General features: G+C 43.4%; 4 protein-coding genes across 4 annotated transcripts; 1 reads left to right on the plus strand and 3 right to left on the minus strand.

Moving 5' to 3' along the window:
• Positions 1-551: 551 nt before the first annotated feature.
• Positions 552-1618, minus strand: LOC104445997 (dehydration-responsive element-binding protein 1C-like). Its single transcript, XM_010059915.3, has one exon. It carries the CDS (start codon positions 1616-1618, stop codon positions 758-760), a length of 861 nt encoding a protein of 286 aa, XP_010058217.2. The 3' UTR covers positions 552-757.
• A 3878-nt stretch (positions 1619-5496) lies between these two features.
• Positions 5497-7783, plus strand: LOC104445998 (sugar carrier protein C-like). The gene is made up of 4 exons (XM_039313248.1): positions 5497-5626; positions 5950-6275; positions 6371-7000; positions 7286-7783. The coding sequence occupies exons 1-4, from the start codon at positions 5497-5499 to the stop codon at positions 7781-7783; spliced, it is 1584 nt and encodes a 527-aa protein (XP_039169182.1).
• Positions 7784-8354: 571 nt separating this feature from the next.
• LOC104443766 (lysophospholipid acyltransferase 1) lies at positions 8355-13519 on the minus strand. Its single transcript, XM_010057294.3, has 8 exons — positions 13120-13519; positions 11471-11526; positions 10804-11024; positions 10308-10716; positions 9608-9693; positions 9114-9177; positions 8913-9031; positions 8355-8650 (listed from the first exon to the last, which is right to left on the minus strand). The coding sequence occupies exons 1-8, from the start codon at positions 13419-13421 to the stop codon at positions 8510-8512; spliced, it is 1398 nt and encodes a 465-aa protein (XP_010055596.1). The 5' UTR covers positions 13422-13519; the 3' UTR covers positions 8355-8509.
• A 2235-nt stretch (positions 13520-15754) lies between these two features.
• LOC104443767 (F-box protein PP2-A12) lies at positions 15755-20739 on the minus strand. Its single transcript, XM_010057295.3, has 6 exons — positions 20716-20739; positions 20484-20579; positions 20139-20191; positions 18755-19265; positions 17997-18115; positions 15755-16420 (listed from the first exon to the last, which is right to left on the minus strand). The coding sequence occupies exons 1-6, from the start codon at positions 20737-20739 to the stop codon at positions 16000-16002; spliced, it is 1224 nt and encodes a 407-aa protein (XP_010055597.2). The 3' UTR covers positions 15755-15999.
• Positions 20740-22470: the final 1731 nt, after the last annotated feature.

Raw genomic sequence — 22470 nt, forward strand, 5'->3', positions numbered from 1 at the left:
TGAATCTAGTTACCATATTGAGCTTGATACATAACCAGCACATACCTTACGTGATATACATTGCTAAAACACTTCTATATTGAACCTAATTTTTAAAAACTCATACCCAAACTAAAGAGAGAATGCGAGATCAAGGAAGAATGAGAAGAGGATTATAGAGGTGGGTCTAAGTAAGTTGTAAACTCATCTATGACCTATTTGCTAACTATAACCAATTCATATAATAATTCAACCCATCATATGAGCTAAGAAATATGATGCATAATGACAGACCTACTTTACTCCTTAGCCAACTTTCTCGCTTGCATTACCACTCATACCTCGTGACAATTCCCAAAGGGATGTATAGACATAATATTTCAAAGATTTACTTCAGAAAGCAATGAATGAATCCCTCTGATCAGACAACAAAAGCAAACGGATGAGACGATGATTCCACCAAAAGAAAAAATTAAACACAGATTGCATCGTCTCTCCCAAAAACTAAGCTGCCACGATTATTTCGACTCTTTCCACAACTATCTCCCATGTTGTCTGTCCGGTCAGTAATGACTCCAGTTATACACGCGACGAACATATTCACTCAGAACTCTGCCTATTCGACAGGACACAGAGACACTATAACGAGCTGATAATAGGGGGAAAAAAGAAGAATAAAATCGAAGTAAGATGGAAAGCCCTACCAAGAGGAGCAGCTAAAAGAATGTAGACAGACAGAAAAGCCGCATAATTTGCATCGTCATTGTCGTTGTCGTCGTCACAAGGAGTAGCTCCACAGTGAAACATCTGCACCATCGCCATCTGCATCGAAGTCCCAGCTCAAACGAACGCTGGCATCATGTGGCGTCGGAGATAGAAGAGGACACTCAAGCCACGCCTTCATGTCGAACGATGTCGTCTCTTCAATCTTCATGCAATCACTCGCTCTCTCTTGCTTTAAACGAACGCCGGCATCATGTGGCGTTGGAGATAGAAGAGGACACTCTAGCCAAGCCTTCATGTCGAACGATGTCGACTCTTCAATCTCCATGCAATCACTCTCTCTCTCTTGCTTTGCCTTTTTATCATGTACAATATGCACACTCGCCTCTCGGCCGGGGCAGACGCTCCCTCCGCTGGCTTCGCCACACGAAGAGACCGCCTCCTCGGCCTCCGCAGGGCGGAACGCCTCAGCTGCCGCCATGGCGGTCCTCCTTATCTCGGCCGCCTCGTGGGACGCCGGCAAGGGCAACCGCCAGGCGGAGTCGGCGAAGTTGAGGCACACGCCGTGCCTCCCGCGCAGGGCCAGCGCGGCCACGTCGTGGGCGCGCGCCGCCATCTCCGCGGTCAGGTACGTCCCGAGCCATACCCGGGTCTTCTTGCTGGGCTCCCGGAGCTCGCACACCCACTTGCCCCTGTTCCGCCGCCGCACCCCACGGTACACCGGATGCCTCGTCTCCTTGAAGACCTTCCGCCCAGCCGGCCTCTTGGGCCGGCTGGAAGCCAGCGCCACGGCCGGCTCCTCGTCGGAGCACGCGGCGTGGCTCGCGGAGGACTCCGACTGAGACGGCGACGGCGAAGACGACTGCTCCGGCACCGGCACCTGCACGTCCGACGGTAGTTGCGTGTGAATGCTCATCAAGAATATGGCTACACTGGAAGATTTTGACTTAGCGAGTGAGGGTCGAGGTGGTTTTCTCTCTTTTTTGGCTTTTTTTTAACTCTTTTTTTGGGGATTTGAGAAGCCGCATAGGACGGAGACGTGGATATATACGGGAGAGCTAGTGAGTGGGTCGCGCTTTTGGTGCGGTTTCGACACGGACGAGGTGTGAAAGCGGAAAGCGGAGAGCGGAGAGAAAATACTGTCAACGTACCTAATATTTTCTCGAAAGGGGGAAGCTAACCGGACCCTATCAACTGTTACCGTTGGCCAAACTCGCGCATTCTTTCCACGTGCCGGAAATCGAGGAAACCCCTATTGCGGCCACAAAGACGTAACACGTGCATTTCTTCATCCCCATTTTGCAATCTGCATCCCCGTTGACGTGCCGACGTGCCGTAATCGTGTCCATTAGTTGATTGTATTAAGATAAAAGGATGTGTTTGATTAGTGTTGCATCGCATTCGAAATGAAACGCATCTTGTCATATCATATATTTTAAGCTTTTTTCTTACGCGTTTTGTCCAGCGTTATTTAGTATTGTTCTCAAGCTTTTCCCTTACGCATTTTGTCAAGCGTTATTTAGTATTGCTCTCATGTCATTCAATTGAACCGGTCATATCCGATTAAGCTCATTTCCATTACTTAATCGACCCATCTACTATATGGTTTGAATTTACTTAATAATACTTCAAAAATTATCGCATTAAAATGTGAGTCGACTGCCAAGTAAGGGTGAGATACGTGTTATTAGGAAAGACATGTCGGATGCAACTTGTATCGTACGTTTTGTTTCAATATGTAAATGGATTGGGAGGAGGGAGGTGGTTCAATTGGCGCAAATACCCCCTTTGAGCGTTATCACCATAACTACTTGCTTTGCCCGTAGATATATGAACCCGATGCCACAGTGAAATCTTTTCACTAAACGTAATATATGCTCGAGACACGAGCTAATCAGAGTTATCTTTTCTCTTGTCAAAGTTAGGGAATAAGCAATTATGGAAAGGAATATGTGGACGGAGACCACCTTATCTTTTGGTCAAACGGCGTTTTCTTCCTGCGGGGCCAGGCGTTGGACCAGGTGTAGGACGTTTATCCCTCTTCTTTCCATTTTAGGTGAGTCCTACACCTGGCGGACTGATTCACGTGAAGTATGGAACCAAAGGAGGACTGATTCACGTGAAGTATGGAACACATTGCGCGAAGTTCGAGGTTCCTTGAGGGTGATGTCGATCGGTTCGGGTTCATGAACCCATCTTATCTCCACGGTCGCTCTTCAAGATATTCCATTCCACCCTTTGCCACGTATCTTTCCTCAGATACATTTTACTCAATTCGGCTCCAACACCATACGTTCTCTAATCGTTTTTGGCGACGAATGTTTATGTGCGGCGTGATTGGATCGGGTCGCTTCCAGTGATCATTTTTGATTTTGGGTTGCCATTGCCTTGACCTCAGGAGGTAATGTTGATGCGACGATCCAAGTGGCCGTTCCACCTGAGGAGTTAGAGGGGCTTGACTTCTCGTGCTTGTGTCTCCGGTGACGAGATGACATCGCGCATTGCGTGAAAGGTTTTCGTGACCCGCGGGCATGTGCTAGTAGACCTATTCGATCAGCCTGTAGGATCGGGCACTCGGCATATAAACCCTTATTCGAGCCCCATCCATTTGCACTACGGATCAAGATAGGTCCACTGGATTTAGATATAAATTTCCTCTCGAAATAGAGCCACGTTTATCTCTATCTCTAATCAAAAGTAATTTTCTCAAACCAATCTTCTAATTCGTGACTCACGTGAAACCATCAATTGCTTTTAAATTTAGTTAGGCTTGCACATGGGCGAGATCCATAACTTTTAACTCATCAGTGAGAGGCATAATCAAAGGAAAACATAGCCCCTATTTTACACATTCGTTTTAGTTTCATACTCTGTGTTACTAGCGCGACGGGAGACATCGTCCATGTTACTTAGATTATGCAGCGATGTGGATTGATTTCATTCGAATAACACAAGTCATACGAAAAATGCATTCGAAACCCTCTCGTTTCATAGTCTGAAAATCACGAAGAGATCAGAGTTGGAGAACGACGAACTTGTACGCCGATTGAAGTGTCGGATCGCGCATATGTGTACGTATATCTTAGCTCCCTCGACTGCAGAAACATGCATACATGGATTCTGAGTATCCTCTGCAAAAATCATGGTTTCCATGGGAACGTCCCGGGGATTCCAGACAGAAGAAATGCGGAACTCGACTGGTGTTCACAAGGAAACCTCAGAACGCCAGAAATGGCTGAACAATGATGGAAACAGAGTGAAGAAAGTCACCCGCCGGGCACGTCAGCGCCGACGTAAGACCTCCGGAGAGGGCCGCGGCGGCCGGGCAGCCAGCCGTGGCGGTCAACGGGAGGGGACGCCGCGACCAGCGGAGAAGACCCGGTTTCGCCGAGGGGAATGAGAAGGGAGAGGAGCTGCTTATGGCTGACCGTGGATGAGGTGGGCGACACCTGCCACCACGATGTCGGACTTTTGGTCTCCTGAAAAGGACGGCCACAAGAGAGCGATGGGACATTCTGCGACCGCACATCTTTTGACCTTCGTTTCTTTTTTACCTTTGTCTCGTGTACACACTGCTGTGGTTCTACCTCAACACTAGTGATTCATCTTCTTCTTTTTTTCAATTCCCAAAACTCCTATTGATATCCTTACCTTTATCGGAAATTTTGATGACGCAAAAAGTTAAAAATCGAGCTACCGACATCACGGCAAGCAAAATTTCTAGTCGTTTTACATTATTTCAATGAGAAAAGACCGTCAAATCAAAGTCCGACATATTGATGATCTCATGCAGATTTTTCAATAATTTGATTCATGTCCCAATTTGAAAAATCTTTGTAAAAGATAATAGAAAAGGAATTATAGTGAGATTTCATCTTGAGGGATAGATATTACAGATTAGAAGGAGACGAAAGAATTTGTTTGAATGATTTTTTAAATCCAGAATTTGCAATGAGAGACTTTATGCTCTTAAACATCGAAAATCCCATCCCTTATTAAAAAACCCATTGATCACTTCTTCTCCATTGGCTTGATTTCTTCTGCTTAAAAACTTGTTTTCGCCTCTCTATCTCTAACCTTTGTTCTTTGTAGTACATGCATATATTGCATATTCAACAATATATATATATATGGTATATTCAACAATATTTGACATGTCAAAAAATTGCACAATCAATTCCAAGTGTAGGCGATGACCATATAAACCATTTTAGCTGCTGAGCTACTTAAAATTATCGAGCGAATTCGCAAAAAGTGGTTAGGCGGCTCTTCTCAAGTGATTGAAATTAAAATAAAAAGCATAATATCTCCAGAACTACAAAGCAAAGAAGAAGAACCTATTTTGCGTTTGTCTAAGAGAGATCTAAATAGTGTTATTGTGTGAAGATGCTAAGTGACTATGCTAATCGTATAATTTTACGAGTTAGTAGATATTTTCGAATGCATGATCTTATCTCCATAAAAGCAGAAAAACCTACTAAATTTTTTTGTTGAGATATTTTCTCTCGATATCTTATCTGCAAACGAAAAATTTGAAGCCGGCTATAAACCCTAAAAATCCCCTAAAATCTAGAGGGAGGGAGATATATCCACAATCAAAATGCGGATTGGATCAAGTGAAGAGATCAAGTTTAAATAGGAAAAGGATTGCCTACTTCTCTATAAAGACCCATCAAGTGACTTCTTCTTCTTCGTTTCCTTGATTCGTTTTCTTCTTCTGTTGCCCGCTCTTAGTTTTCCTTCTGTATTTGCATGTTTGATGAACATTAGATACAGAGACTGTAGCTAAGCAACATGGCAGGCGGTGCTCTCGTTACTGGTCCTGGAAAGAGCTATCCGGGAAACCTCACGTGCAGGGTTTTCATCACCTGCATCGTCGCCGCGACCGGGGGTTTGATCTTTGGCTATGATCTCGGCATATCAGGTCTCTCTCTGTCTCCCCCTCTCTCCGGCTCTGGTAAAAGTGTGAAAATTCTTGCTTATCAGATTATTTTGCACGATGAAGTTTTTAGTGTCGATGGTGAATGAACGTATAGTTCAATCTCTGTGCCTAAGAATATCATCGGTTAGATTGGTAAACAGCGAAGGATTTGCTCATCATTGATGAACATGAGTTGAAAAATCTGAAATTTCGTCACCGGCTTCTTTAGTCATGATGTCTCTCGACTATGCGCCATTACCAAACTCATGAAACACAATGGTCTGATGTATTTAAGTGACTCTAGTTTTCGATACAATGCGTTGCAGGTGGAGTTACGTCGATGGACTCCTTCTTGAAGGAGTTCTTCCCGTCAGTCTACAAGAAGGAGTCGTCGGTGAAGCCATCCGACAACCAGTACTGCAAGTTCAACAGCCAGATCCTGACCCTGTTCACCTCGTCGCTCTACCTGGCAGCGCTCGTGTCGTCCATGGCAGCATCCACCATCACCCGGTCCTTTGGGAGGCGGTTCACGATGCTCTCAGGCGGCCTCCTCTTCTGCGCCGGTGCAATCATCAACGGCTTCGCTAAGTACATCTGGATGCTCATCGTCGGCCGCATCTTACTAGGGTTTGGCATTGGATGTGCTAATCAGGTTATATTTTTATTCTGATGCGTGACTATCTTACGTAGATTTCAATATGCGACTGAATTCTCACTATGGTATCGTTTGGCCTGTGATTTATGTAGTCTGTGCCAATCTACGTATCCGAAACTGCGCCATACAAGTACCGCGGCGCGATGAACATGATGTTCCAACTAGCGATTACGATTGGGATCCTCATAGCCAACCTCCTCAACTACGCGTTCGCCAAGATAGAAGGCGGCTGGGGGTGGCGTCTCAGCCTGGGGGGCGCGGTTGTCCCGGCTTTGATCATAATCCTCGGGTCGTTCTTCCTCCCAGAGACGCCCAATTCGCTGATCGAGCGCGGGAAGTTCGATGAAGCCCGAGCCCAGCTCGTGCGCATCCGGGGGGTCGAGAACGTGGACGAGGAGTTCGACGACCTCATCGCGGCCAGTGAGCGGTCGAAGGAAGTGAAGCATCCGTGGGCGAACCTGTTGAAGAGAAAGTACAGGCCGCAGCTGACGATGGCCATATGCATCCCTTTCTTCCAGCAGCTGACCGGGATGAACGTCTTCATGTTCTACGCGCCGGTCCTGTTCAAGACCATCGGGTTCGGGAGCACTGCTGCGCTCATGTCGGCCGTGATCACGGGAGGGGTGAACGCCCTCGCAACGTTCGTCTCAATCTTCGCCGTCGACAAATTCGGGAGGAGGTTTTTCTTCTTCGAGGGCGGACTCCAGATGCTCATTTGTCAGGTATGTCTCGACTCTTGAGTCAACCTCTTCATTTCGCCTTCGTTTCGATTTACCGAGCAGATATAAAGTGCAACTATAGCTGGAAACATTATGTTAGAAACAGATAAAGTGGATGAACAAAATAAATGATAATGTCATCTTCATAAAGAGATCAATTTTTTCGAAATCTACATTATACAAGACGACATTTGATCGTATATATGGTGAAGATTACTCTCTTGACATCATCTGAGGTAGAAAACAATTTCTTTCAAGTCCGACATTATCCATACCTTAACCGCGCAGGTGGTGATTACGGTGGCCATCGCTCTCAAATTCGGGATGAGCGGCAACCCCGGCACGCTGTCCCACTCGTATGCCTTGACCGTCGTGGTGGCGATCTGCACCTACGTCGCCGGCTTCGCGTGGTCGTGGGGCCCGCTGGGCTGGTTGATCCCTAGCGAGATATTCCCCCTGGAGATCCGCTCAGCAGCACAGAGCATCAACGTTGCGGTGAACATGATCTTCACCTTCTTCATCGCGCAGATCTTCACCCTCATGCTGTGCCGGCTGAAGTTCGGGCTCTTCACGTTCTTTGCTTGCTGGGTCGTGATCATGAGCATCTTCATCTACAAGTTCCTGCCGGAGACCAAGGGCATCCCCATCGAAGAAATGCACCATGTGTGGGAGAAGCATCCTTATTGGAGCAAGTTCGTTAAGGGAAATGGCAACAGCAGCGGTAATGGTAATGTCGGCGGTGGCGGCGGCGGCGGCGACAGTGATAAGCCCCAGTCCGAGGAATAGGGTTGCTTGTGATGAAAGAATCCCTGGAGGCTAGCAGTCATCAATTTCCACCACGACGTAGGTAGAACTTGAGAATTTCTATGTTGGGGAACGACATAGGTTCTGTTTTTTTTTTTTTTTTTTGGACAATGACATAGGTTCTGTTTATTGGCGCTTTTAATGACCCTTTTTCTAGGTTTTAATTTTCTTCTTTGGGCTTATGTTGAATCGTTATGGTTTTGCTTAGAAAAGGATACATTCTTTTGACACGTTGATGCAACATAACATGATTACGAGTAACAAAACTAGTCCTGGTAAATCTGACCTAGATGTTGTCCAGACTTTCAGGACAGGTCCAAGCTATAATGTCCAGGCGACGGAGGGCGTGTTAGTCGCAATTCATCACTAACTTAACTTGAAACTGCATTAAATAACATCATACTTAAAAAGCAATGCATCCATCTATGGTCCACTATCACTCCCAAATCCTCTGCACAACAATTCGACTCTCTTTTCATGTCCGTTTCTGGCCTTTGAAGGCATCGTTTGCCGAATCCTAAGGAGCAATAGAAAACCATGAGATTGCTTCCGATAGGAGAAAAACTGAGTCATTTAATTATAACAGAGGGGTGCCATTGTTCAAAGGAAATACAAAGCAGCAGAGCGTAGCCATTTGAACCAGCTACATGTCGAAACGACCTTTAAAAAAAACCTAGTAAGTCTCTAACCAGACCGCCTTCCCGATTCTCACTGTTCCTTGCGACCTTTAGATCTGGCTGGTTTCGCCGGCTTGATTACATACCCAAGGAGGATCAAAGCTATGGGAAGAATGGTTCCGATGTAATATACACTTCCGTACGAGGCAATCGTCTCGTGTAAACTCAACACCTGCATGCCACGAAAAGAGAAACTTAGAAACGACAGAATGCTGATACCCACTCCAGATAAATCTAAATATGTACATACGAAGAGAGAAGCTTAGAAACAACAGAATGTCGATTTTAAACTCCAAAAGAATTCAATTCCTCTACATACAAAGGCGTCTGTCTGTATCTTCATATCTTCATTTTATTAGATGTACTCCATGTGCACGAGCGTGCATGGGGAAGGGGGGAGAGAGAGAAAGAGAGAGAGAGAGAGAGAGGCTCACCATGAAACCAACACATGAATAATTCAGAACCAATAACGTGTAGGCAAAGTTCAAAAACACTAATATGTTCTTCATCAGAGCCATCTTTGGAGGAATTGCCTGTTGCCATCTGTATATCACTGCTTGAAAGCAACAAACCATAGTCAATCAAAGTAAGTATCAATCATCGGTGCAAGGAAAAATGGACAGATCTGTGGTTACCTCTAGATCCAGCTATCATCAGGGCCGACTGTACAAAGAAAATGATATATCCAGGATACAATCCCTACAATGAGAACAACAAGATAGTAGGAGCAGTTAAGATGATTGAAAAGTACCTAAATCACGATATGAAAGGGAAAAAAATATTTGACTCAACATAAAGAGAAAAGGAACCAAATCCCAACATACAGATATAGCTATTTCAAAAGGCAGTGATAGGGTAAGGATTGACATGAATTGGCTTGTATTTTTCTTTTGGGGGAGGGGAGGACCCATTTTGGGCTGGAAGGTTCTCTCAATGTGCTATACTTCTTTTGAGCACACAGAGTTATTCAAGTTGCCTTCCCACACATATGAAACGTACTAATGCCAACTGCCTTTTAGAACCTCCAAAACCCACACTACCAGAGGGCATGGAAAATGAAACAAAGACTAATGAGAGCCTTTTCTTTTGTTTTTGTTCTTTGTAGTGACAGCAAACAACAAGTACTCACATGCCAAACTGCGCTGACTGTCTGAGTTGCCAGCAACTGGAAGAAGCCAGGTTTTTTCCCCTTCTGAACAAGCCTATCATAAACATCTACAGCAACAGGATTTTAGATAGTTTTACTCATGAAAAATAGAATTTTTCAAGTAATTTTACACTTGAAAGAGGATATCTCTATCAGTTGCAGTTACTAATCTATTTAAAGATTACAAATGCTTAATCCAATTAAAGCAGGGAGTAACCATAGCATATAAGTATCATAAGCTGCCAAAGGCATCCGACATAACTCCAAATCCATATATTTGTGCTCATATGTGCTTTAAGACATTTACTAGAGATGGAATGATATACATGTACCCGGAAAGTCTCCTCATTGTAATCACAAACTGCAACCGAGCAGTGATTTCTATTTGGACCCAGAAGTATAAACAGACAAAAGAATTAACAAATGAATTGAGTCCATTACATTTGTCGCAGATGATAAAACCTTGTTAGCTATAACCATATCAGTTAAAAAATTAAATAACAATCTGATATTGCTACTTTCAATTGAGACCCTTCAGTTTGAGGGAGGAAAAAGAGAAATTGACACCCTGTGCATATACGAACTTATCAGTCAAATTCTTTGCGTGCTACTCGAAAAGTTCACCTTCTCCTAGCACTCAGCATTCGAAAAAGTATGAGATCTCTTAAGAATAGATACTCACAATGACGGAGCCAAGTGCTGACTTGGATATTCCACACAAGTGGCAACTGAACTGCACTCGTTGCAAACTCAACTCCTAGGATGTCAACATTCTTTGCCCTATCCCACTTTGGCTTTGGTGGAGAAGACTCTGTCCAGCCACTGAACCCAAGGCCACCTATAATTATGGAGGCCTCAGAAATTGACCAGATGAAATAATACTTCCAACGAGCCGAGAAGCCAGCCATATATTGATAACTCAACCGCTTCCAAAATCCCCATTCATGGTATACTGGATCCGTAAACTGAGACAGTGGATATTGGGGCACCAGGTACAGGTATAAACCCATGCAAAAGGCTGCTTGGAGAATAGCTCTCACGGTTGCGCCAAAAGGTGATGGTTTAGGTCCTTTATCAGAGCGGCTCCAAATCTATAAAAAATTTGTCAAAGGCCAAGAGATCAGTTTCCTTTAGAAAGTGGAAGATAAAAGCATGGACTAAACTTGCATAAATCGTACCCCCTTCCCTTCAGTCCATTCCAGATAATCCTTCATCTCATAAACAGGACCAGCAAAGTGACTGCCACAGCAGAGGCAGTAGCCAAAGTACTCTATCAATGAGGGCAACTTAATTAAACGATTCTTCTTCTGAGAATCACGAAGATCCTCCTCTTTCAGCAACCCATCATTATAATTGATTGCACATGAGATTACTTTCAATGTCAGTACCATTAAAGCTCCTGCATACAGGTAAAAAGCAGTTGATCATCAGGCAGACAGTATAATCTGTTGCAACCGCACAGCAGAAGCCAGACACCTTTACCCGGAGACATCACCAAGAGTTTATACGACATACTCAATCTTATTAAAAGAAAAACTTTTTCCCTTAAGACTCAATTTACTCATCCAAACTCGAAATACAACATTCAACTAAAATGAATAGCTTTAGCTAAGGTAAAGATTAAAATAAAAAAAAGCGTTTCCACAGGCCGGGAGAAAAGTTAATTCCTCAAAGCCCAGGGCCACCACTGCAAAGGACATGCAGGCAACTCGACATCATATCAAAGATCTTAAATTTGGAAAGCAACTCAAATCATCCACCTCCAGAAGAAAAGAAGAGTTCGAAAGTTATAAATTAGGAACACAAGAATATAGAAGGCACGTAAAAACTAAAATTTTCTCTTACCAGTCGCATCAATGCCTCCTTCTTTCCATGCATCCCCACTCATGTAGTAGACATGGCTACAAAGTCATGCACAGTCAAGATATTTAAAGCATATCACCTTAAGCAAAATGACAAAGATCAGAACATAAATTCTTCTTGACAAGTTTTGAAATACTCAGCTCATCATCTGTTCGTTTAGAAATGTTCGAGATCTTGATATTCATCAGAAAAAGTGAAGCACAACGTAGTATGTACACTCAGTGAACAAGCACAGTATATGCAATATATAAAGTTAGAGAAAACTGAAAACAGACAGCAAAACAGAGCCCTTAAGCATAGTTTATGCATGATATTAACATAAAATAAAGCTGAAATCAGACAGCCAAACAAAGGATCAGATTGCCTTAAGCCAATGTGGCCAAAAACTTTGAGTGACTGCCCTAGATAAATTGTTCTAATGAAAAGTGAAATCAGCAGCAGGCCCATGCTTCTCCAAGCTTTCAAGCATGTACTGCTTACTTGCTTCTCCTTAACAACTTTTTAACTGCTAACTGAAGTCTAAAGGACTCTTGAAAGCCCAACCAGATTCCCTGTTAGTGCTGACAATTGGGATCTACCTAATTAAAGAAAGTTAAAAAGATACAGAAGTCATCTTAGAGTAAATAAATCCCGGAACACTACCCTAAAGGAACAAAGGACATCATATCCCCATTGCTTATCTCCTTGTAGGGCGACACTTGAAAATAAAAAAGATAGCTTTGTTTTTCACTCTAAAGGTTGGAAAGAGCCAAACATAAGCAAAGGGCTTAAATGAAATGAGAGCAAATATAAGAAGCCTAACTCTATATCTACGAAACAGTTGCATTAATTATCATGCAAGTCAAAGGTTAGTAATTTACAGTCCCAATCAATTACTTGAGAGATTTCCTGATCAGTAGCATAAAGGTCAAGTCATTTCCGTTAAAAAATTCAAGTATACCCATACTTTTAGCAACAGTAGACAACTTTTACATTTTTCCTAGACAATTTGATTTCCAAGGAGACAAAGATCAGAGCCTCCAGTGCCTAATATTTTGTCTATAATCGAAGCACGACAGAGGAAATTAAACTTTGAAGCCATGCTCATTCTCATAACATCACTGGCTAGATGCACAAGCCAAATCAGCTCCCTGGCCAACTCGAAGAGTCAAAGAAATCCGCAGAACGAGGAAAAAAAAAAGAGACTCGACATTGGTAACAGCCGACCGCAACAAACGCACAAGGCTCATCAATCAAACAAGCACGCGACACCAGATGAAGCAAACTCACTTCCCAGCATGCACCATTGGAAAAATTCCACAAAACACGATCATTTCATCACACCCGTAAGCACCACATTGGAGGAAAACGAGCAATGACCCATCTATCTTCACTTTCTCTAAACACCAATAGCTACAGGCACGAGCCAGTCAGCTTCAAATCAACACAAGCAGAGCGAACAAATCCCGTCCCGATAAAACACACTCGAATCCAACAACGAATCGAATGCAATGCAACAAACACCTGACGAGCAACATTCGACAATCCCAAAAACCAGGCGTGCAACATCCGGACCAGCAGGGGAACCTATTACGGCCACGAAAGCGGGCACTAGCGTTCGAATCATTTCGCGCGGAGAGCCGAGACCGTACCAGCCAATCAGGTAGCCGAATCCGAGGAAGAAAGTGAGGATGCCGCACTTGGACCGGCAGGCCACCATCGAGAGGTAGCCGAGCAGCATCGGCACCAGGAAGTGGAGATTCGAGGAGAATCCGAACGAGAGGTACGAGAGGAGGGCGCCGGAGCCGGCGGCGTAGGCGTGCTTGGCGAGCCGCCCGGGGACGAACCGCCAGAGGAAGGAGACTGGGATGGTGGCGAGGTAGCAGAGGAGGAAGCGGAACACGGCGACGGAGACGCCGATGGCGGAGGCCATGGATTCCATCTCGAGCTCCATGGCGGTGGGCGGCGGGCGGCGGCGGTGCGGCGGAGGAGGGGGCGGCGGCGGGGGTTGGGCTTTCGGGCTCGGCTCTCGACCCCGCGCTCGGCGGTCCTTCTTATTATCTCTCTCTCTGTCCCCGAGTGGTTGGGTGGTGGTTCGGGGAAGTGAAGACACCGGGGCGGCGATTGGATTTAGGGGCCCCGCCGCCGGTGAAATTACCGGATTGCCCTCCTGACTTCTCCAGCGAAGATGGAGTGTGAGGGGGAAGAATCGGCTGGTTTTCCGTGTCGTGCACGCGTGTTGTGCAATCGCTTTTGAAGGATTTTGCTACGGGAAAAAACTCCGTGCAACGTGGTTCTCGAGTCATGCGTAAGCAATGTATCGATAATTTAATTTAAGAAAATATCATTATCAAGTGTTCCGAGGAAAAAGGCAATTGGATTCTATAATTTTTCTCATCCTAAATCCTTTTCATGCATCATGCGCTAATAATTGACCATTCCATTTGATATTTGAATAGGAGTGTCGGTCCCGTGCCATTGCTAAGTCAATTAATCAATAGCGTCAAATGAAAGGGACGACTACAACATAATCTAAGCCATCAATGCTTACTAATTGCTTACAATTGTTTTTAAGGATTTTCCTAAGAAAAAACTTCTCTTAGATTGTGTGTAATCAATGTTGTCACAATCAAATATGATGAAACATCATTAATAAATGTTTCGAAAAACTTGTTAACTAGATTATTATTTCACAAACAATTGGGTTCTACAATTTTTCTCATCCCGAACCTTATTATATGATCATATATTCGTAATTGACCCTTTCATTGGACATTCAAATAGGAGTGTCGACACCATGCCATTGCTAAGTCGACTAATCAATGGCGTCGCATGAAGGGAAAGTAAAAAATTACGACTCAAGAAAGAGAGATGGGTGGCGAATGCACCATCATAATCTACCCATCAATGCCTATTAATGAGGGCCGGCGACGCTCGCCGTAATTACAAACGCCCGTCAAGAGCGCGTAGGAAAGATTATACATACGAACTCATTCAATTTCACTTAGAAGTTAGAACCCATCTCATTCAAACGCTTCATGCACTGCGGGACCGCATGCTCTATTGGGGGCAATCGACATGTGCGTCGCGAAAAGGCTCACGGAGTTTTCGGACACACGCGATCGTACCCCCCAACGATGTCCAAAAGAGACATTTTACTCGGGACGGTACGGCCTGCGTACGCGCCTTTCTGCCTCGGAGTTATCGACGGACTTTTAACGAGAGGGGCCACGGACAAGTGCTAAGGCGCCGTTTGGCGACCTAAAAAACCTCCCAACCATTAAAGCCAAAGTCCGGTTTTTCCTTGGTAGAATTAATCAAATCTCGATTGGTTGAGGCGTTTAAGGTACGGACTAATGAAGATCCGAGATGGGTCTGCCGTCCCACGACGTTGGACCGGCTCTAATCCCATGCGTTCAAAAGGATTATCTTTTAGTTTCCAAAGCTCTCGAAAGACCTGATGGGTGGATCATGCTTGTTTTTCTCGTCTTGGTTAGATTTACAAGTAGAAGCTCGATTCTAACGAGCATATTCGCTACATGGTACGCAGGATTCGGATTGAAATTCTTAAGAAATAGCGCGAATTCGGCCTACCAAGTTACAACCTCATCAGCTAAGGAGCTGCTGCATTACGGTCGTGTCCCGTAGCACATAAAACTTAGAAGGGGTATTGACACTGCTCAAAACCATGGATTAGCTACTTCAGGTGGCAAAGTTCATCACTGCATCACAGTAAAAGCAAAGAAATAACGTATGCTAACTTTCAAGATCAGCAGCAAATAACATTCAGAAAGGAGAGGCTTATCTTATTTGGAATCAAACTAAGACTAAAAGAGTTCGTAGTCCTAGAATTTGTATGCAAACTCGATTCTTCGCTTGGGATGGAAGCCGTATGATATGAATAAACATTCTTATATTTTGTCCCAATGCAGAGAACTTCTGGGGACCGAGGGGTTTCAGCTGATAGATTTGGTGGGCTACTCTCAGAATAAAAAGCGCAGACAGGTACACTCTTCGGTCAACCACAGACCAACCATGTCAACAAGTTCAACAACAGCAATCTTTATATAAAGAAAGCATAGGGCTCAGATGTTATTTAGATGTTTCCGGCAATACATCAACCCTCGGCAAATTCAGAGAGAGGTGTCTCTACTCAAGCAGGATGCTAGGCTATACACAGTTTCCTCGCTTGAGGGGTTTCAGCTGATAGATTTGGTGGGCTACTCTCAGAATAAAAAGCACAGACACAGACAAGTACACTCTTCGGTCAACCACAGACCAACTATGTCAACAAGTTCAACAACAGCAATCTTTATTTAAAGAAATCATAGGGCTCAGATATTATTTAGATGTTTCCGGCAATACAGCAACCCTCGGCAAATTCAGAGAGAGGTGTCTCTACTCAAGCAGGATGCTAGGCTATACACAGTTTCCTCGCTTGCTTTCTTACACACAAACGCTCGTACTCCTAAAAGACTCATATTGGTATTTATGGACTAAACTACTTCCTACCTAAGAAGGTTAGATGCACCTCAAAACCGCATCAACCTCTCCTTGGACTCGCTAGGGTATATAATTACAGAGTCCACACATAGACCTCCTTTAGTATGTGTACAATCGATTTGCGTCATGGAGAACTTCACCTTCGTGGACGCGTGTTGACTGCCAACAGCAAAGTCCCCGACATGGTAGTTCATCCATTTTCCGGGCTCGCCAAGGAAACACTGGGATGAAGCACACTGGCCGTCAGAAGTCCATAGCTGGAATCGCACCGGCTTTTTGTCCCAACCGTGTACGTGCTCGGAATTGCAAATCCTGCGACCGAACTTCCTCTGTGCCCGTCCCAGCTGGATTCTGAAGAAGACACTGTAGGAACCCGCGGGGAACGGGAATTCCATCTCGCCCTCGACCTGGAACCACCATGTTTGCTGGAGATATGCAACAGTCCCAAACCTGCATGTGAGTGGGATTTTAAATTAGCTCCGAAGCTCAATGTCGCGCCATACAGATAGATATGGAAACGCCAAATGAATCAAAAGAAGAATAAATTATAAAACATGCTTAAGTTCTTTTGTACTCCAATTTGAATTGAGCAAAAAGGAAAAAAGTGCTGGCTTTTCGTTCCATTTTCTAATGTTTAAGTGTCAGTGCCTCTTTAAGCACCCTACTAATCTGTTAAGGTAGTCGCGCATCGCATGGCAACTAAGTAATTACCAAGGCAGGGCAAACCCGAGAGTGGCCCAAAGGAGGTTTTATTCAGTTGGACTAACCCATGAGCACACCACCTGAGGCATGGTTTGGTAGCTTTATTTAACTTAATAACTTGTAATATAACAAAATTCACCGGCAATGCCACTATCAGGTTTTCACATGGCATGCCTAATTCCCAGAACAAACCTCAGCAATTATAAGTCAACAAGGCTTAAGAAACAAAAAAGGGTAAGAAAAGTACGAAGGAGCACTGATGTGCTTTCAAGACACAGACCCAAAAAAACCTTATATCCCTCCAACCATACTTGGCCATTTCCCATAGATTGCTAAATAGCAGAATAGATGTCAAGCACCAACTGTACATGTAGATGACAGGCCTAAGACTATGGTACTCAAAGAAAAAAGAGTAGCATTTCAAATTCAGTACCAAATGACATATTCTGTAACCCAAATGACTACACTACAAATCGCCATGCTTCTTTTATTTGCTTTCCAACAAGGAGAGAAAATAAGGATGACGAAATTTACAAGGTAATAAAGTTTGCGAGACAGTTGCCCCGACTTCTTGATGGACGCCATGTCAACCGTCAATAACAGCAGGAAAGTTCAGCTGTGAAGGCGACAAATCATGTCATAGTCCAAGAGTTTAATATTCAAAGAAAGGCTGGAACCATCTAATTGCATCAAATTCTGATTGTCGCACCATGCCTCAAAAGAGTTTGATGTTTCAAAAAAATGGATAAAGATCTAACTGAATAGTCCTTCAATTTCTGATATGGCCTGCATATATAACCCAAGAGATATAACAACTAGAGGTAGGAATGAAAGCTCAGAACTGAGTCCGTTCTTCTTCCAAAAGTATCATGGTTTTAACTTTATACAATAAAGAAGAATCAGATAAATAGTCCACCAAGGAAACTAAAATGATAGGTCCTTCAGCATGAGATTAAGAAAAGTAAGCTCCAGTTCTTAAGGCCATCTAGCAAAAGCATCCAAAGAGAGAGCACGATTACATCCAAAGAAGAAACTTCATGATGAAGAGCTTTGCACAAATAATGCCAAAAGTCCTGTGCAGAAACTAATGGCAAACAGGCCAAACATGCCAAACAGGCCAAACATCAAGACATTAAATCCACGGAATTTGCAAAAAGAAATTGAATGTTGAGATAATTAAAGGACCTCTTTAGGACGATTACAATGAGGAATCCCCAAATCTGAACACTTGGGGCCTTATCGGGAAATTTACTTAAACAATAAGTTCCAAAAGACACATATAATTTCGTTAATGAATCTGACAAGGAATTAACATGAAACTCACCTAGATTCCTCTGTTGGGATGTGACTCCAATATCTCCTATCATCAATCCCGGTAATAGCTAAGCCTTTTGAAGCAATAGATATACAAACACGGCTGGTACATTTATCCAGCCAAACTCTCTGGCAAAACGGATAAACAACAATAACCCATCAGCTATGCCATGTAAAGCTTGCTCAACTGTAAAATTGGCAATTTGATTCATAAATCTGAACTCGACTAGCTTGTATAGAATGGCGAATTAAACCCTATGCTGATATAATTTGGCGTGGAACTTTACACGTAATCCATATATCAAAGAGAAGAACCCAGTTTTTGAAACAAGTAAAAGATATCCAAAGAAATCAAGGTAGGTCAACTTGTTAGCTGAAATTAAACCAACAGAAGAAAAAATAACAGTTCCTAATGCCAGTACTCTCACCACAAAAGCTCAATTTCGACTACTGTAGATATATTCCTATTTCTCATATCCCAATCAACAAATTTTTCATCAACTCTAAACATAATCCCAGCTTTTCGCCACATCTTTTTCCGATCAAAAGTACCTTGGTGAATCTGAAACTGGAGACTTTTATCAAATTATCAGCTATCAACCAAAAGAAGAAATCAATAATCCTTATAAATGAAAGCCTCATAATCATCCAAATAGACGATAAATCCAAACACAAAAAATTTCCTCACTCAACGACCATCAGAAATTCATTTCTCTATCAAGAAATTCATCCACCCTCAACAATAATTCCGCTAAGAAAACCTTTTACCTTTGTGCCTCCATCGAAAACGTTAGCTCGACAAAGCCTCGTGTACATCTCCCTCTTGCTCAAGCCATTCCCAACGACCCGGCCACCGCCGAGCACCTTCTCGACGAGGACCCCGTAGTTCTCGGGCAGCTTCGATTCCCAGACGAAATCGGCCCACGACGCCCCTCGAAACGCCCGATTCAGCCTCCCCAGCCGGCAAATATCCGTCGGCTCCAAGTAGGCCAAGACCGACGCCGCGCAGCTCTCCGGCAGGTCCCCAGGCCCGTCGCCGCCCGCGCGGGGGGCGCGGACCGCAGGGACTCGCTCGAGAAGATCAAACCCATCTCCCAAAAGCTCTCCCGGACAACAACCGAACGGACGTACGGACGATGAGAGACGGAAAAAGCAATAAAAACCCGAACTTTCTTGAAGAATCTCAGCAGGCGGGGTCGGACGCGGAGCTGGGAGGATGAGATGGATAGATGGGTTTTGTGAACGGACGCGTATGCGTATCGGGTTGGCTTCAGTTTTCCTTATTTAATGCGATTTTATCTCCTGGGTCGCCCTCGTCCGTTCTTGCTCTGTTGCGCTCGCTTGTCTGGTCGTTTGTTCGTTTGTCCGTTTGTCCAAGAGAGAGAAAGTGGAGCAGGGGGAGGAAAGGGAGGGCGATCTTGACAATTGGCGGAGGGGCGATGATGGTGGCGATGACTGTGAATCGATTAAAAAATTCCTCCTGCTGACATTGCATCGATCTTGAGTGACGATATCCAGCCGAGCTCTTTTCTTGAAATTTGCCGTGGGCGGTCGTGGTGGTGATGGTTTGAGACCTTGACCAGTTGACCTTCTCTTTCTCTTTCTCTTTCAGAGATAGGAAAATTGAATTTTTCGACAGTAGTTTTTCTGTGGTCACCATTGGTTTTGTGGAAGAGATTTTTCTTCATTGCTGTGGCGCGGGCGCATTGAGCTGTCCTTGCAGATGAACAGGGGAAATCTCTTCCACGAAGATGGAAGAGAATATTGAAAAATGTTTCTGGCGTGTGTGCTTAACTCTACCGGTGGCTAGATAATTAAAGCATAACTTTCTCCGGGTCGTTATGAAAAGGGTATAATTTTCTTTGTGGTGGTTGTGAAAAGGGCATTGTGGAAATTTACGGCATGTCACTTTAGGATATCGTGGAAACTGAGAAGGGGTGTTTATTCAGATTTTACCCATTTTGCCTATCAGGACTTATCTTAGGAAAGAAACCCTTAGGTTACCGAACCCCATGATAATCTCCCACGGATAAATTCGGTCGGTAAAAATAGAGCCGATCGTGAATTCGGCGATGCATATCAAACTTGCTTGGGCCAACCGAGCTCTCGGCAAATTTAGGTGGGTAACATTTTCTTGATTAATATTGCAAACTCATAGTAGAAATTCCAAATTGGCACAAGAAGCAAGTAACTCAAATTCAACACCTATAAAAATTTAGGTAATAATGCGTGATGATATCAGATGTTAAACACAAGTATGTCCGCCCACCCGACTCAAATCATTAACTTCAAATTTAGGCCATCGCAATTGAATCAATTGATGCTTATTCCATCAACCCAATCTAGAGGAAAAAGGAAGCCATGTCACTATCTATATCCATACCACTGATCTCAACTTTGAATGACAAATCATCCCCACCCGATCAAGATTTCACTTCCCAATATAGAATTAATACGATTCTTACAAGTGGTACCTTAATTAATGGGAACAACCTACACTGACAGTGACGCAGTAGTACTCGATACCAAATTGTCGTATTACATTATAATTCATGTCCCCATCATCTTTGAAATTGATCTTGATGGAACCGACCTAGAAAAAGTAAAACGAGCCCAACTCATTAAAGTCGAACCTTTTATCTACGCGTATCATCAAGGAAGGAACGAGCTTTCGGACGTGAATCTGAATCGGCTACACCCCGGTGCACGCAAGACCAATTCGCATGTACCTCCAGATGAGGCAGGCCCGGCATGGGACCCACCTGATGCTAATGGCGAATATGAATTTGGCCCCGCCTAGATTTACACGTGTAATCACGATATCAGTGATGCTTTTTAAGAAATATCGGTACGGTGGCTTGACCACTTTGATTAGAAATGGGATGAAGATATGTTAATTTAATTTCCGGAAGTTTTAAGTCTTTTTTGTCGTGTTAAGTGCGGGCGGATTTTGATTGTCCATGAGAAACCACTCCTTCAAAAAGCTCCTCGCACGTTTCTTCCTTCTTTCATTTTAAAATCGCTCCTCTAATAAAGAAAAAATATCATCATACACGCATTATTATTCTTTTAGCATTTAATTAGAATAGACCTTTTGAGGTTTCAATTATGTATAATTTTTAAGACAAAGGAATGTTGGATCAACTCGCAACTTGTCTTGCAACTTGTTCTGTTTGTAAGGGAAATTATCCAATTAATTCTACAATTATTCTATAGACAACAATTCAATAATAAACTTTTCAATTTTGTTAATTCATTTTTAAATTTTTACACGAGATCTCAATATGCTTGTGGCACAAACTGACCAAAATAACTACAATAAATTTCGCGCAAAAGATTGGGATTAAATTAGCAAAATTGGAAATTTTAAGATTAGATTGGCATTCCTATCATTTCATAACTCATTGAATAGTTTTCCGTTTATTTGCAACTTTAAGTGTGAAATATCAAGGTCCCTAATAATTTATCTCTAATATCAAATTCAAGCGACATACGAACTTATCATCAACACAAGCTTTTTCCATTTTCAGAACAAATAATGTAGACAGTTGTATTAGCCAGATCTTTCAATACCTAGGCCCTTCTCCTATGTATAATAATCTCTAATTATCATGTCTCTGCAATCTATCATGTTATAATTTGGGCAAAATTCAAGTCGTGCAATGCTCTTCTCTTTCCACTCAACATTCAAGTCTGCTAAGTTTGCCCATTATTTAACACGACTCAACTTCGTTATTCTCTAACCACTGGAATTCGCTCCAGTGGCCACCCTTCTAACATGGAAATGGAAGGTGAGGGATTCAAATCCCTCACCTTCTCAGAGGAGGATGGGGTGGGGACGCATAAGTTTCGAAGTGGGTTTTGACTCCCACGCCCAAAGGCGGGCGCAAAAGTACGAAAGTGAGTGTAGAGTAGGAATAGAGTAGGACTGACAAAAAAAAAAAACTTAGTTATTCTTAAAAAACCTATGAGCCGTTCTTAACCTGAGCCACAAGTGAGAAAAGACGTTGAAGTTATTGTCTCGCATCACTCGAAGAGTCCCAATTAATCAATGGTGCACCACAAATTCTGGGTGTCGAGCTAAAACCTTCATCGTTTGGCCATGGGCAAGGGGCTAAACGGGCTACAACAGGCGAGGAAACTTTTTCCTCCTTTTTACCATAACTCGTTTTTTTTTTTTTTTTTTTTATCAATCTTATTCTATTCCTACTCTACACTCATCTTAGACTTTTCGCCGCCTCGCGTGCGGCGTGAGTCAAAACCCACTCTTAAAACTTATGCGTCCCCACCCCATCCCCCTGAGAATGTGAGAATTTGAACCCTCACCTCCCCCTTGGAAGAGTGGGCATTTGGGCGAATCTGGTGGTTACCATAACTTGTTTGAAAAGTTATTAATTGCACAAACACTTAGGGTTTGTTTGGTAATCAACTAAATAATGATTATTTCTATTCTTTTATTTCTCAAAACCAAAAAATAACTTAAA

Source organism: Eucalyptus grandis, chromosome 5 (genome assembly GCF_016545825.1).
Source record: "Eucalyptus grandis isolate ANBG69807.140 chromosome 5, ASM1654582v1, whole genome shotgun sequence".
Classification (NCBI taxonomy): domain Eukaryota; kingdom Viridiplantae; phylum Streptophyta; class Magnoliopsida; order Myrtales; family Myrtaceae; genus Eucalyptus; species Eucalyptus grandis.